Source organism: Haliotis rufescens, unplaced genomic scaffold (genome assembly GCF_023055435.1).
Source record: "Haliotis rufescens isolate VD_foot unplaced genomic scaffold, xgHalRufe1.0.p SCAF_4, whole genome shotgun sequence".
Classification (NCBI taxonomy): domain Eukaryota; kingdom Metazoa; phylum Mollusca; class Gastropoda; order Lepetellida; family Haliotidae; genus Haliotis; species Haliotis rufescens.
The window spans coordinates 14,698,849-14,711,326 of NW_025964112.1; the positions used below are offsets into that span (position 1 = coordinate 14,698,849).

The 12,478-nt window shown below is 40.0% G+C and overlaps 1 protein-coding gene and 2 non-coding genes across 3 annotated transcripts in view; 2 read left to right on the forward strand and 1 right to left on the reverse strand.

Annotated features, from left to right (window-relative positions):
- Nucleotides 1-720: 720 nt before the first annotated feature.
- Nucleotides 721-794, forward strand: Trnan-guu. The gene has a single exon. It is a non-coding gene; the product is annotated as a tRNA-Asn (tRNA).
- Nucleotides 795-3,004: 2,210 nt separating this feature from the next.
- On the forward strand, nucleotides 3,005-3,078 carry Trnan-guu. Its single transcript has one exon. It is a non-coding gene; the product is annotated as a tRNA-Asn (tRNA).
- A 5,219-nt stretch (nucleotides 3,079-8,297) lies between these two features.
- The window catches only part of LOC124140501 (titin-like), a 461,816-nt gene continuing 457,635 nt past the window's right edge, over nucleotides 8,298-12,478 (reverse strand). Inside the window, exons 280-281 of the mRNA XM_048381766.1 lie at nucleotides 11,948-12,071; nucleotides 8,298-9,774 (exon numbers count right to left, since the gene is read on the reverse strand). Of these exons, the coding sequence (XP_048237723.1) occupies nucleotides 9,229-9,774; nucleotides 11,948-12,071 (670 nt within the window). The 3' untranslated portion in view covers nucleotides 8,298-9,228. The remainder of the gene's footprint in view (nucleotides 9,775-11,947; nucleotides 12,072-12,478) is intronic.

Sequence of the window (12,478 nt, forward strand, 5' to 3'; positions counted from 1 at the left end):
ACTCACGGGGGGAAAACAATAACAAAGGCAACCACCAGTCCCGGGGAATTGCTTTAGATCAGTGCCCTTTTAAAACATATAATCGATCTAAATATTTACAGTCTGATGAATAACTTCGATATTGAAATCTGTTAACAAAGCGATAAAACCCTTTTCAACAAAATCTCTACAAAAACAGATATATGATAAGTCTAGATAGTTCATTCGTTCAGGTCCAGATTGACTTCATAGAAATATATTTAGATCTAATACATTTTATTGTTGTGTAACGCATAGTGTAAGCCTTGCAAAAGTTAAACAAGTTTCCCATGTAGCTTGTTTTAATCACTAAGCGTGTGATATAAGCCAAGGGAGGGAACTCCCATTTACACATTTGAACGCAACATTCGATATTTATAGAACACCATTCGGATATGTCCGTTGAAAGCATTCGATAAAACTCGCCCCTGTCCGTTACCCGCCATTCAGCTTGTCCCGTAATGACACGATCGATGTGAACAGCTCATACGTCTAAGATCAACCCCGTGTGTCCTATGAAGGAAGAGAAGCTAGTCTGAAATCTACCACAGTTAATTGTTTTGTTTAGGTTAAACGGAAGGTCCACACACTAATGTTTGAACAGAATCACCAATAAAAAGAACAACACTATTTACAATAGTTGCAAGCTTGTTATTTGGGTTAACGTTTATGTGCTTAACTTTGCCTTCGGCAGTCAGCAAGGTCTCTGTGGCGCAATTGGTTAGCGCGTTCGGCTGTTAACCGAAAGGTTGGTGGTTCGAGCCCACCCAGGGACGCAGCTCACTTTTGTTTTAGTATATCCTCGCTAAAACTCGACTTATGAAAAAAAATAGCTTTGAATACATATAGCAATGCTTGGCGTATTAACAATAAATAATTGACTCCAAACCAAAAATACCTTGAAACAAAATCCTTGTGTACACAAACCTTAACCGCAAATGTGTATCTATTTCTAGTTTTGATGATGATGATGATGATAATGATGATGAGCTTTTACAATCATAAGGTAATCGTCGTGAGCATGTGTTACAGTTGTCATGGTTACTTAGAGTGAAATAACTGATAAATTTCCATCTTTGCAGGTAATAAATCTCTGATGGTTTTAATCATGGGTATGAAACAGATTTGTACCTCAGTTGCAAAACCGTTGTGTGTGTATATACATATATATGTCTCCAATCAATTTCTATGCGACTATGCTTGTCGTAAGAGGTGACTAAAGGGATCGCATGGTCAGGCTCGCTGACTTGGTTGATATATGTCATCGTACCCCGTAGATCGATGCATATGATGTCAATCACTGGATTGTCTGATCCACACTATTTACAGACGTCGTCATATAGCTGAAATATTGACGAGTCTTATTCATTTGCTTCTATAGCAATATATATATAAAAATTCACCTTTAAGTACTGGAAGCAGATAGTTAAAGTTCTGTACATGCTACAAAATTGTGTAAACGGGTGGCAAAGTCATCTGAGGCGCCGCAATTCGCTGTGCAGAGTGGCGTCCCTTTGGCATGACAGAAACCTATGATCGTGGGTTCGAATCCCGGTTTCTAGGTTTAGGCTACATACCCGTGCTCGTTGGTTTCAGCAAAGTGGTAAACGTCTGAGACCTGCACCACTTTGGGCTTTCCTCCCACATTAAGCTGACACGCCGTGATATAACAGGAATACTGTTAAAAGCGGCGTTAAACCCAACTCACTCACTCACTCACTAGTTCCTCCAATAAATGAAACCTTTCTGATTGTATCATCAAACTCATGATTGCAGCTATATGTGAAATCAACTCCGATCAGTAGTTTATTATAAGCCATAATCAAACCACAGGAAATAGGAACTATTTTAAAAACAAGACTCATGCAAGGTGCCATCTTAAAAGCCGACATATTCAAAGAAAAGAAAAGTGTGGTTCAGAATGTGCAATGGAAGTGTTTTACAATATTTCCTCGAATTACATAAGATCTCGTAGATTACTAAAATAAGGGTTTTCAAAATGTTGCATAACATTTGACCTGAATAGTATTTTAGACACAAACTTGGATGAATTCCATTTAAAGCTGTTCATTTTTATACTGGAGACGTTTTTCGACTTTCAGATTCGACTATTTTATGCTCTCGTCTCCAAGTATATGTTGGTTGTAAATAATACTTTCCATTGCATGTGTTGATACACTGACCATGTTCCACTTTGGAAAAGGATAAGATCAAATAACATGAGGTTTTTTTTCCTATTGATTGTCATTAAATTGTTTGAATCAGTCAGCGTTACCGATTTCCATGATTTATCATCCATATGTGTAATCATCATTTAAAGCGTTCAACGTCATTGTAGGAGCAATACTATTGTTGACGTAATACGTTCAGACAGCACCGTTGACCATTGGAATTTGTGTCAGAATTCTCACTCGGAGGAAATTCATACACTTCTTTTGTAAAAAACAGTACTACATACCTATCATGCAATGATCTCAATATTCACCCACTCAAGCAAACAGCTTTACTTTGACTTCGTACTTCGTGAACACTATATCAGGTGAGTGAGTATGGTTTTGCGCCGCTTTTAGCAATATTCCAGCTGCAGCAATAGATATTAACCAGAAATTGGCTAAGCCGCTTCACACATTGTACCCTTGTTAGGAATCTAACCCGGGTGAACGCTTTAACCACTAGGCTACCCCACCGCCCCCAGAAGTATTGAATGTTTGTTGTTTAACGCGGCTCTCAGCAATATTCCAGGTCTGTAAATAAATCGAGTCTGGACCAGACAGTCCAGTGATTGATATCATGAGCATCGATCCACGAAATTGGGAGCGAGCCTGACCACCCGATCCCGTTAGTTTGTTTAGGTTAAACGGAAGGTCCACACACTAATGTTTGAACAGAATCACCAACAAAAAGAACAACACTATTTACAATAGTTGCAAGCTTGTTATTTGGGTTAACGTTTATGTGCTTAACTTTGCCTTCGGCAATCAGCAAGGTCTCTGTGGCGCAATTGGTTAGCGCGTTCGGCTGTTAACCGAAAGGTTGGTGGTTCGAGCCCACCCAGGGACGCAGCTCATTTTTGTTTCAGGATATTACTCGCTAAAACTCGACTTATGAAAAAAATACATATAGCAATGCTTGGCGTATTAACAATAAATAATTGACTCCAAACCAAAAATACCTTGAAACAATATCCTTGTGTACACAAACCTTAACCGTAAATGTGTATCTATTTCTAGTTTTGATGATGATGATGATGGTGATGATGAGCTTTTACAATCATAAGGTAATCGTCGTGAGCATGGTTTTACAGTTGTCAAGGTTACTTAGAGTGAAATAACTGATAAATTTCCATCTTTGCAGGTAATAAATCTCTGATGGTTTTAATCATAGCTTTGAAACAGATTTGTACCTCAGTTGCAAAACCGTTGTGTGTGTATATACATATAGAGAATCTCACCCGAGTGTCTTTTGATATCAAATATATCAACACGAGTTGATAAAAGTGGAAAAATTCCGAGGCTTGCCGAGGATTTTTGCCACTTTTATCAACGAGTGTTGATATATTTGATATCAAAAGACACGAGGGTGAGATTTTATTTATCATCTAAAATCATTCTTTTAACTATTTCAAATTGTAGACCGTAATTAGCAGTGTAGTGTCTTCAGTGTAAAAAGTACTGCAAACAGCTTCAGTAGCAGAGCCATTAGTGATGTCATTTGATTGTGACGTCATGGTAACCAGTGACGTCACAATGGTCTGCAAAGCATTGTGATGTAATTTCATTGCAGCGATATCTACAGTGTAGATATCGCTTGATCTCATCCAAGCGATATCTCCTGTGGGAGCCAGTTTTGGATGATAAATATATGTCTCCAATCAATTTCTATGCGACTATGCTTGTCGTAAGAGGTGACTAAAGGGATCGGGGGGTCAGGCTCGCTGACTTGGTTGATATATGTCATCGTATCCCGTAGATTGATGCACATGATGTCAATCACTGGATTGTCTGATCCACTCTATTTACAGACGTCGTCATACAGCTGAAATATTGACGAGTCTTACTAATGTGCTTCTATAGCAATATATATATATTTTTTCACCTTTAAGTACTGGACGCATATAGTAAAAGTTCTGTACATGCTAAAAAATTGTGTAAACGGGTGGCAAAGTCATCTGAGGCGCCGCAATTCGCTGTGCAGAGTGGCGTCCCTTTGGCATGACAGAAACCTATGATCGTGGGTTCGAATCCCGGTTTATAGGTTTGTCAGCACCATACTCGTGCTCGTGGGTTTCACCGAAGTGGTCAACGTCTGCGACCTGCACCACTTTAGGCTTTCCTCCCACATTAAGCTGACACGCCGCGATATAACTGGAATACTGTTAAAAGCGGCGTTAAACCCAACTCACTCACTGGTTCCTTCAATAAATAAAACCTTTACTGATTATATCATCAACCTCTGCAAAAATCATTCATTCATGATTGCAGCTATATGTGAAATCAACTCCGATCAGTAGTTTATTATAAGCCATAATCAAACCACAGGAAATAGGAACTATTTTAAAAACAAGACTCATGCAAGGTGCCATCTTAAAAGCCGACATATTCAAAGAAAAGAAAAGTGTGGTTCAGAATGTGCTATGAAAGTGTTTTACATTATTTCCTCGAATTACATAAGATCTCGTAGATTACTAAAATAAGGGTTTTCAAAATGTTGCATAACATTTGACCTGAATAGTATTTTAGACACAAACTTGGATGAATTCCATTTAAAGCTGTTCATTTTTATACTGGAGACGTTTTTCGACTTTCAGATTCGACTATTTTATGCTCTCGTCTCCAAGTATATGTTGGTTGTAAATAATACTTTCCATTGCATGTGTTGATACACTGACCATGTTCCACTTTGGAAAAGGATAAGATCAAATAACATGAGGGTTTTTTTCCTATTGATTGTCATTAAAATGTTTGAATCAGTCAGCGTTACCGATTTCCATGATTTATCATCCATATGCACCGTTGACTATTTGAATTTGTGTCAGAATTCTCACTCGGAGGAAATTCATACACTTCTTTTGTAAAAAACAGTACTACATACCTATCATGCAATTATCTCAATATTTTCACCAACTCAAGCAAACAGCTTTACTTTGACTTCGTACTTCGTGAACACTATATCAGAAGTAGGAGTGAGTGAGTATGGTTTTACGCCGCAATATTCCAGCTGCAGCAATAGACATTAACCAGAAATGGGCTTCACACATTGTACCCTTGTTGGGAATCGAACGCGGGTGAACGCTTTAACCACTAGGCTACCGCACCGCCCCCAGAAGTATTGAATATTTGTTGTTTAACGCGGCTCTCAGCAATATTCCAGGTCTGTAAATAATCGAGTCTGGACCAGACAGTCCAGTGATTGATATCATGAGCATCGATCCACGAAATTGGGAGCGAGCCTGACCACCCGATCCCGTTAGTCGCCTCTTACGACAAGCATAGTCACCTTTTACGGCAAGCATGAGCTGCTGAAGACCTATTCTACCCCGGATCTTCACAGGTCCCATCAGACGTAAGAGCGGTGGTATAACAATATATAAAGATTTTCCCCAAATTTAGTTGATGTAGGCACATCAGTGTTGAGCTAGGCTTTAAGACATCATACCATTTTGTCATTGGGTTGGCAGGCAACCTGGGTATGCAGTATGAAGCCTATTACCCCACACACTACTCACTCACTGTGGAATGACTTGCTGACAGACAGGGCAGAGAGTGAGTGAGTGAGTTGGGCTTAACGCCGCTTTTAACAGTATTCCAGTTATATCGCGGCGTGTCAGCTTCATGTGGGAGGAAAGCCCGAAGTGATGCAGGTCTCAGATGTTTACCACTTCGGTGAAACCCACGAGCACGGGTATGGTGCTGACAAACCTAGAAACATAATCGGGGCGAACCGGAATTCGAACCCACAATCATAGGTTTCTGGCGTGCCCAAGGGACGCAACTCTGCACAGCGAATCGCGGCGCCCTAGACGACTGGGTCACCCGTGCCCTCCGACAGGGCAGAGAACTGATAGTACTTTAAGTGGGCAAGGTGTCGTACTGTATTTACCCGTCGTTCATCGCGTGGATAAATCGGTCAACACCCCAGTCTGTGGGTAATGCTTCTTGCCACCTTTGAAGGCGTTGCTAAGGAACATGTTTAACATGTTGATGACGTGGGGTTGTTCATGAGAAGTGTTGATGTGTATGAATCTCCAGACCCGTGGAGATCCGGGTTAGAATTAGTTTTCAGCAACCTACGTCTGTCGTCAGAGGCGACTCACGACCTCGGGTGGTCAAGTACGATGACTCGGTTGATGCATGCATGGACCCTAAATATAGTATGAAGTGTCCATGATGCATGTCATCGTTTACAGACCGCCGTCATATAGCTGGAATATTGCGACGTAAACAAAACACAGGATGAGGGAGGGGGGAGGATGCAAGGTCCCCTATGGGGTCTTCATGACATCAGCCGATCTGAAGACCCGTGAAGATCCGGGGTAGAATATTTCTAAAGCAAACCATGCTTGCTGTCAAAGGCGACGATGCTTGTTGTAAGAGGCGACTAACGGGATCGGGTGGTCAGGCTTGCTGGCTTGGGTGATGCATGTCATCGTATCCCAATTGCGTGGATCGATGCTCATGATATCAATCACAGGATTGTCTGGTCCAGACTCGATTGTTTACATATAGTTGGAATATTGCTGAGTGCGTCGTTAAACAACAACAATCAAACAATCGATCTGTAGGGTTGTTCTGCATTCATCTTTGGTATGATGCATTTGTCAATATGATGTGGGTGGACAACAAAACACACTGAGATGACGAAGAGTGTCTAAAATGTCCTGTTTTAAGTCACCAATGTAAGTTCATGTAAGTAGAAATGAAGATTTCTTGTAAAGGTATTTAAGGAAATAACACCGGAGCTGCTAAACCATCAGCTATTTCACCAAGAAGGTATTGTATGTTCGCTTCAAATACTATTTACACATTTACCGCCTTTTGTGATTGTGTTTATGGCCATCGAAATAGGTGGGGATTTCGGTGTATATTTTGTCCACAGTAACTAAAACATGTTAAAAGATTGGGTGGTCAGCCTCTGTGACTATGTGGTATTGGTGGTGTGGATCAATGCTCAGTTCTGCCTGGTATACTAACGAAAACATGTATCTGTGCCCCATGTAAAGTTAAACAAAAATACATTTATTCTGCAACTTTCAATAAAATCTGAAGACATCTCCTCAACTTTAAGATCGTGATTCACATGTGTAATGTCAGGTCAACAAGACAACCATATTCGGTTGGTGCATCTATGGAATCTAACCAAGCTACCACATAAACAGCTCCGAAAATTCATGGATTGAGACAAATTAGCGGCAGAACCATACACAACCATTTGAGGGAGCTCAACATTCATCTCAGACGTCCAGCAACATGCCCAATTTGGCTTCCATATCACCTTCACACCAACTTTCATCTTTAGTTCAGAAGACGAGACTGAACAGCTCTGACTGTAGTGAAAGGGTCTACACTTGCATTACTCAAGTCGGCCATACTGCCATTGCTGTCGGTTCCTCCCGAACCCTCCCCCTTAGATCATGCCTGGGATGAGATGGGTCGACACCTATGACAGGACCAGAACCAGCCAATCATCTGGTGTCATGACTGCCTCACCTGTATCACTGCAAATGGTGGTCACACCCAATATTGGAATTGTTAATGGAACTGTTACATCACCCTTAATTATGGGCATGTCGCTCTGTCTCCTGGTACAGGTTGTCAATGAATTTATGACAAAACATTGATCAGACAAATGACCAAATATCACCAACCACAGTTATGCTTTTCTGCTAGCACACAATACAATGTCAGCTCCTGATTTGCTCAAGAAGACAGTTGTTTGATTGTTCGTTTGAATCCCAGGTTTGTCTGCACCAGACCTGTTTATGGTTGCCACACTGTAGGGCATGTCCCTGTACCCTCCTTGTCGACCTGTTGGGATGCTTAGTATATATCCAACTTGACATTTGTAAATACCAATTAGTGATAGATGGGCTTGTCGGTGATCAGATATCAGTTCGCTGTATCCGTTAGTTCGCTGTCGAGAGTTCGTTATATACGTAAATTTTATAAGATATTATATAGGAGATCAATCGGGGATTTCGTTGTATCCGTTTGTTCGCTATATCCGTGTTCATTATATCCGTGTTCTACTGTACTACTTGGTTGAAAATACCACTGCAAGAATTTTATTGGATACTTTATTGAGCAAAGTTCATGTACAGTGTATGGATGCACAGTCTTTCACTGAACTATACTACACTGAACTATCTCAATGGTGTAAGTCTCTGTTGTTCTAGTGTAAGCCAATGGGTAAAGACCAACACATAGTTATCACATAAATACCTCCAAGTATGTTCATCCTGAGCATCTGTACAGTCAACAGTGTTCTCTGTATCTACATCAAATATACAACAGCAGTATTATGACTAACAGTCTCTGTTTTAACAATTCATGTTCATCCATCAACGCTCATCAGGGCAGAAAGAGGGTCATCGAAAAATGGATTTGGACAAGACCCCACACTTTTTAATATAATGAAAAAAAAATTAAAGAAAGAAATATAATGGATAAAAATGTGGAGAGATTGTCCATATCCAAGGAAATCTTGGGCACTGATGGAGAAACATAGCCTTACACTGTACATAAACAAGGTAGTTCTATCTACATTGACAGACAACTGAATAGTACATTTTTAAAAATAATAATAAAACAGGTATAGACACTCTGTGTAGTATACATACATAATATCATGACGTCACAGGATCAGCACCACTTTAATATGTGTCCATCTTTTTCATTGGCTTAAATCACAGGTACATTCCGTGTACTCCATTCTGATTGGAGGAGCGCACAGACTGGATCTGTCATTCGAGCCAGATAATGAACGATAAGTCAGTCTGGTTGCAAAATGCATTTGGTTTGATGGACAATTGAGGACACTGGGGGGGGACATTCTTCCACACGGCTGATCACATTTTGGCTGTTCAAACAAAAATAACTTTCAGCCATAACACCAACCCTAAACTCAAATCTCACAGCAGTGAAAAGTCTCAGTCGGATGACATCGTACATGGCAACATTTGCCAATGGAAAGCATATTTGGAATTTTGACCAATCATATTGCACCAATGCTGCAGACGATAAGTTCTGCGGAGCATGATGCTTCACCATTATCATTCACTGCGATGCAGCTGTACTCCCCCTCATCTGCCTCGGTTACGTTGCGAATGATTAACGAACATTGTCCATTGTCACTAACATCTACGATATGCCGCCTATCTTCTTGAACCTCGTCTTCTTCATGCAACCAATGAAAATCAGGGTCAGGGCTGCCTGCAACCCGTACGTCGAAGCGGATTACATCACCAGTAAAAGCTTCACAGTCTAGCATTTCCTTGATAAAACTTGGTGAAGCTCCGCAATCGGTAGTATTATCAGAATCATTAAATCCATTTTGTTTTGATATTGCAACGTTCCCGTTGTGATCTGGGCAGGTTTTCTTCTTTTGCATCAAGTCGGGAGTGTCAGTAGATATGGTTGTCTCCCTTTCTCCTCCAGATACCTCCTGGGTAATCTCCCTTGGACTAGAATGGGTATCTTGGGTCGTTGGTTGATTGGGTTTTTCTATCATGGCATCGATGTCATCCATATCGTCACAAACCTTAGGAGGAGAGGAGAAATGGGTGTTATCAGACGCAGAGTTGTCAGTATCCCAGCATGCACTGTTTGAGCTATTGCTAGCGTTGCTGTCACAACGTTCCCGACCACTGCTCGTGCTACTGATGGTGCTTCCTGACATTAAACGTTGCAAAGATGCCATGCGACCAATAGCTCGGATTGCTGTTCCAGTTTTCTAAATAACAAAAAAGGCTCATGCAGGCTCAAGCGAACAACACAACGTGCACAGACATCAACATGTCATCTGGGAGAATGTAGAGATATGAAACTGACAAATAATAGCAATAGAAACAAGAATTTGTTGGAAATATGTAAGAAAAATGTTAGGAAACATGATTTATTTTATGTATGAATCCAAAATGTTGCCTAATTTCAAATTGCAATGAGAGTTAGTGGATTCCCAGATGATAGGTGTGTCATTTCAAAATTGCATTCATTATTTTTTAAAAAATGTTATCATTGTCTTTAAGACTTGAATTATGGTACACATGAATGAGTGAGTGAGTTTGATTTTACGCCGCTTTTAGCAATATTCAAGCAATATCACGGCGGGGGACACCAGAAATGGGCTTCACACATTGTACCCATATCGGGAATCGAACCCGGGTCTTCGGCGTGACGAGCGAACGCTTTAACCATTAGGCTACCCGACCGCCCCTACACATGAATGATGAATGCAACAACATAGGTGGTGAAGTGGTGAAAAATTAAAATAAACAAAAACAAAAGGAAGAATGGTGAGGTGGAAGTTTCCAAGAAAAAAATCGCAAGCAGGAAAAGTGTCTTGCAAGATGATGTTAATGTTTTCTCAACTGATGATCTAAGATAGAGGTAAGGGATCAGAAAACATTGAGGGTGTGGAAAGGTCATGGCAGATTGAAGAAGTATTCACAATATCACCAGGTTTGTAAATTCCATGTGAATACTTATAGGTGCAAATATGCAATTAAATTTGAGGGGAAATATTGAAATGTGAGAACATCTGTCATGCAAGTGCTGACAACAATTGGATTTACCATACAACAAAAAGCCAAAATGAGGACGAAACAGGTTGATCACAACAAAGGACAACAAAACATTTCTTTAAGTGACTTGATTTCACCTCTTCACTAAATATTCAAATACTGACCATTTTACCCAAACATGCTCATAAAAATCCATTGCTACAGAATTCAAATGCAAAATTGTACTAACAAATTGTATTGATGCCAGTAGCTCTTTAGCCCTTTAATGCAGTATATTTCTGAGTAATCATACATATATTATATTTGATGATTGCAACAGCACAGCACAGCATACCACCTGTGCACCTGTCCAGCCTATATCCCACGCCAAAGCTCACAATACATGATAGATTACACACCAACACCGGCACAACCCACACATTCCAAGATACCAGCTTGCCCTTAACAGATTTCGGAACCCCAACTAAATTTGAATAGTTTTAAAGCACCTTTCGTCTTTCCTTGGAAGAAAGAATTTGAAATGTAATTTAAGAACCATTTTTCATTTGCATTGTGGTTCCTGACACAATTTATTGTTTAAATTAACAGAGAAGTTGCATGAGAGAGTAAGCAAGACCGAGTAAGCCCACACAACTGTACCTCACAAGTCCTTCGGGGAATAAGTCAAGGTGATATTAGTTGACATACACGACTACATAGAATCATTACACAAATGAAACAAACTGCATGTTTTACACATTCTTTGAACTACTGAGATAAAAAGGTATTCTTTTAAAAAACTCTAAACAAACCACTCCCAAAGTACTGTTGCTATCTCTAAAAGCTTTCTACATATTTGAAATAATTTAAAGAGTATGCTTTTGTTTTGTTTGTTGTTTAACAATGTACTCAGCAATATTCCAGCTATATGATGGAGATCTGTAAACGATCGACTCCAGACCAGACAATCCAGTGATCAATATTGTGTGCAACGATCCACACATTTGGAGTACGAGGACACGCTATCAACCAAGTCGCAGAGCGTGACCACCCGATCTATTTCCTGGCTTCTTACGACCTCTGGAATCCCCATGGGGTTGATATATTCAAAGAATGTAAATTTCTACCTAAACCACTCCCAAATTTACAATTACAGTTTAAGTTTTACAGAAAATAATGACATTTAGAAGTTGATTGCCCAAGTGTACACACCTGCCATTTCCTTCTTAACATGAATCGCTTCAATCTCTCAGTGTTGAGACGCTTGCTTCTGATACGTCGTTCGTCCTGGGCAAGCCAAACATGTTGTTCTGCTTGCTTGATCAGGTAGCGTTTGCTGGAAAGGCAATTTAAAGAGACACAGTGATTTAACTGTCTAGAACATGAAACCATTCAAATAATGAAAATTTATGAATGTTGAATTTAATAATGTAAAAGGGAATTGTTTCATATTCTTTATAAATGCATATTTGGTTATGCTGCTCTCAGTAACATTCCTACTTTATCATGGCAGAATATATATAAAAGTCTGGGTAAGAGACACTACTGGTTGATAGCATGAGGATTTGTTTGTTTGTTTGTTGTTTAACGCTGCACTCAGCAATATTCCAGGTATATGATGGCAGGGTGAAAATATACGAGTGATTGATATCATGAGCATCGATCAACGCAATTGGGATCGATGACATGTATCAACCAAGTCAGTGAGCCTGACCACCCAATCCCATTAGTCGCCTCTCACGA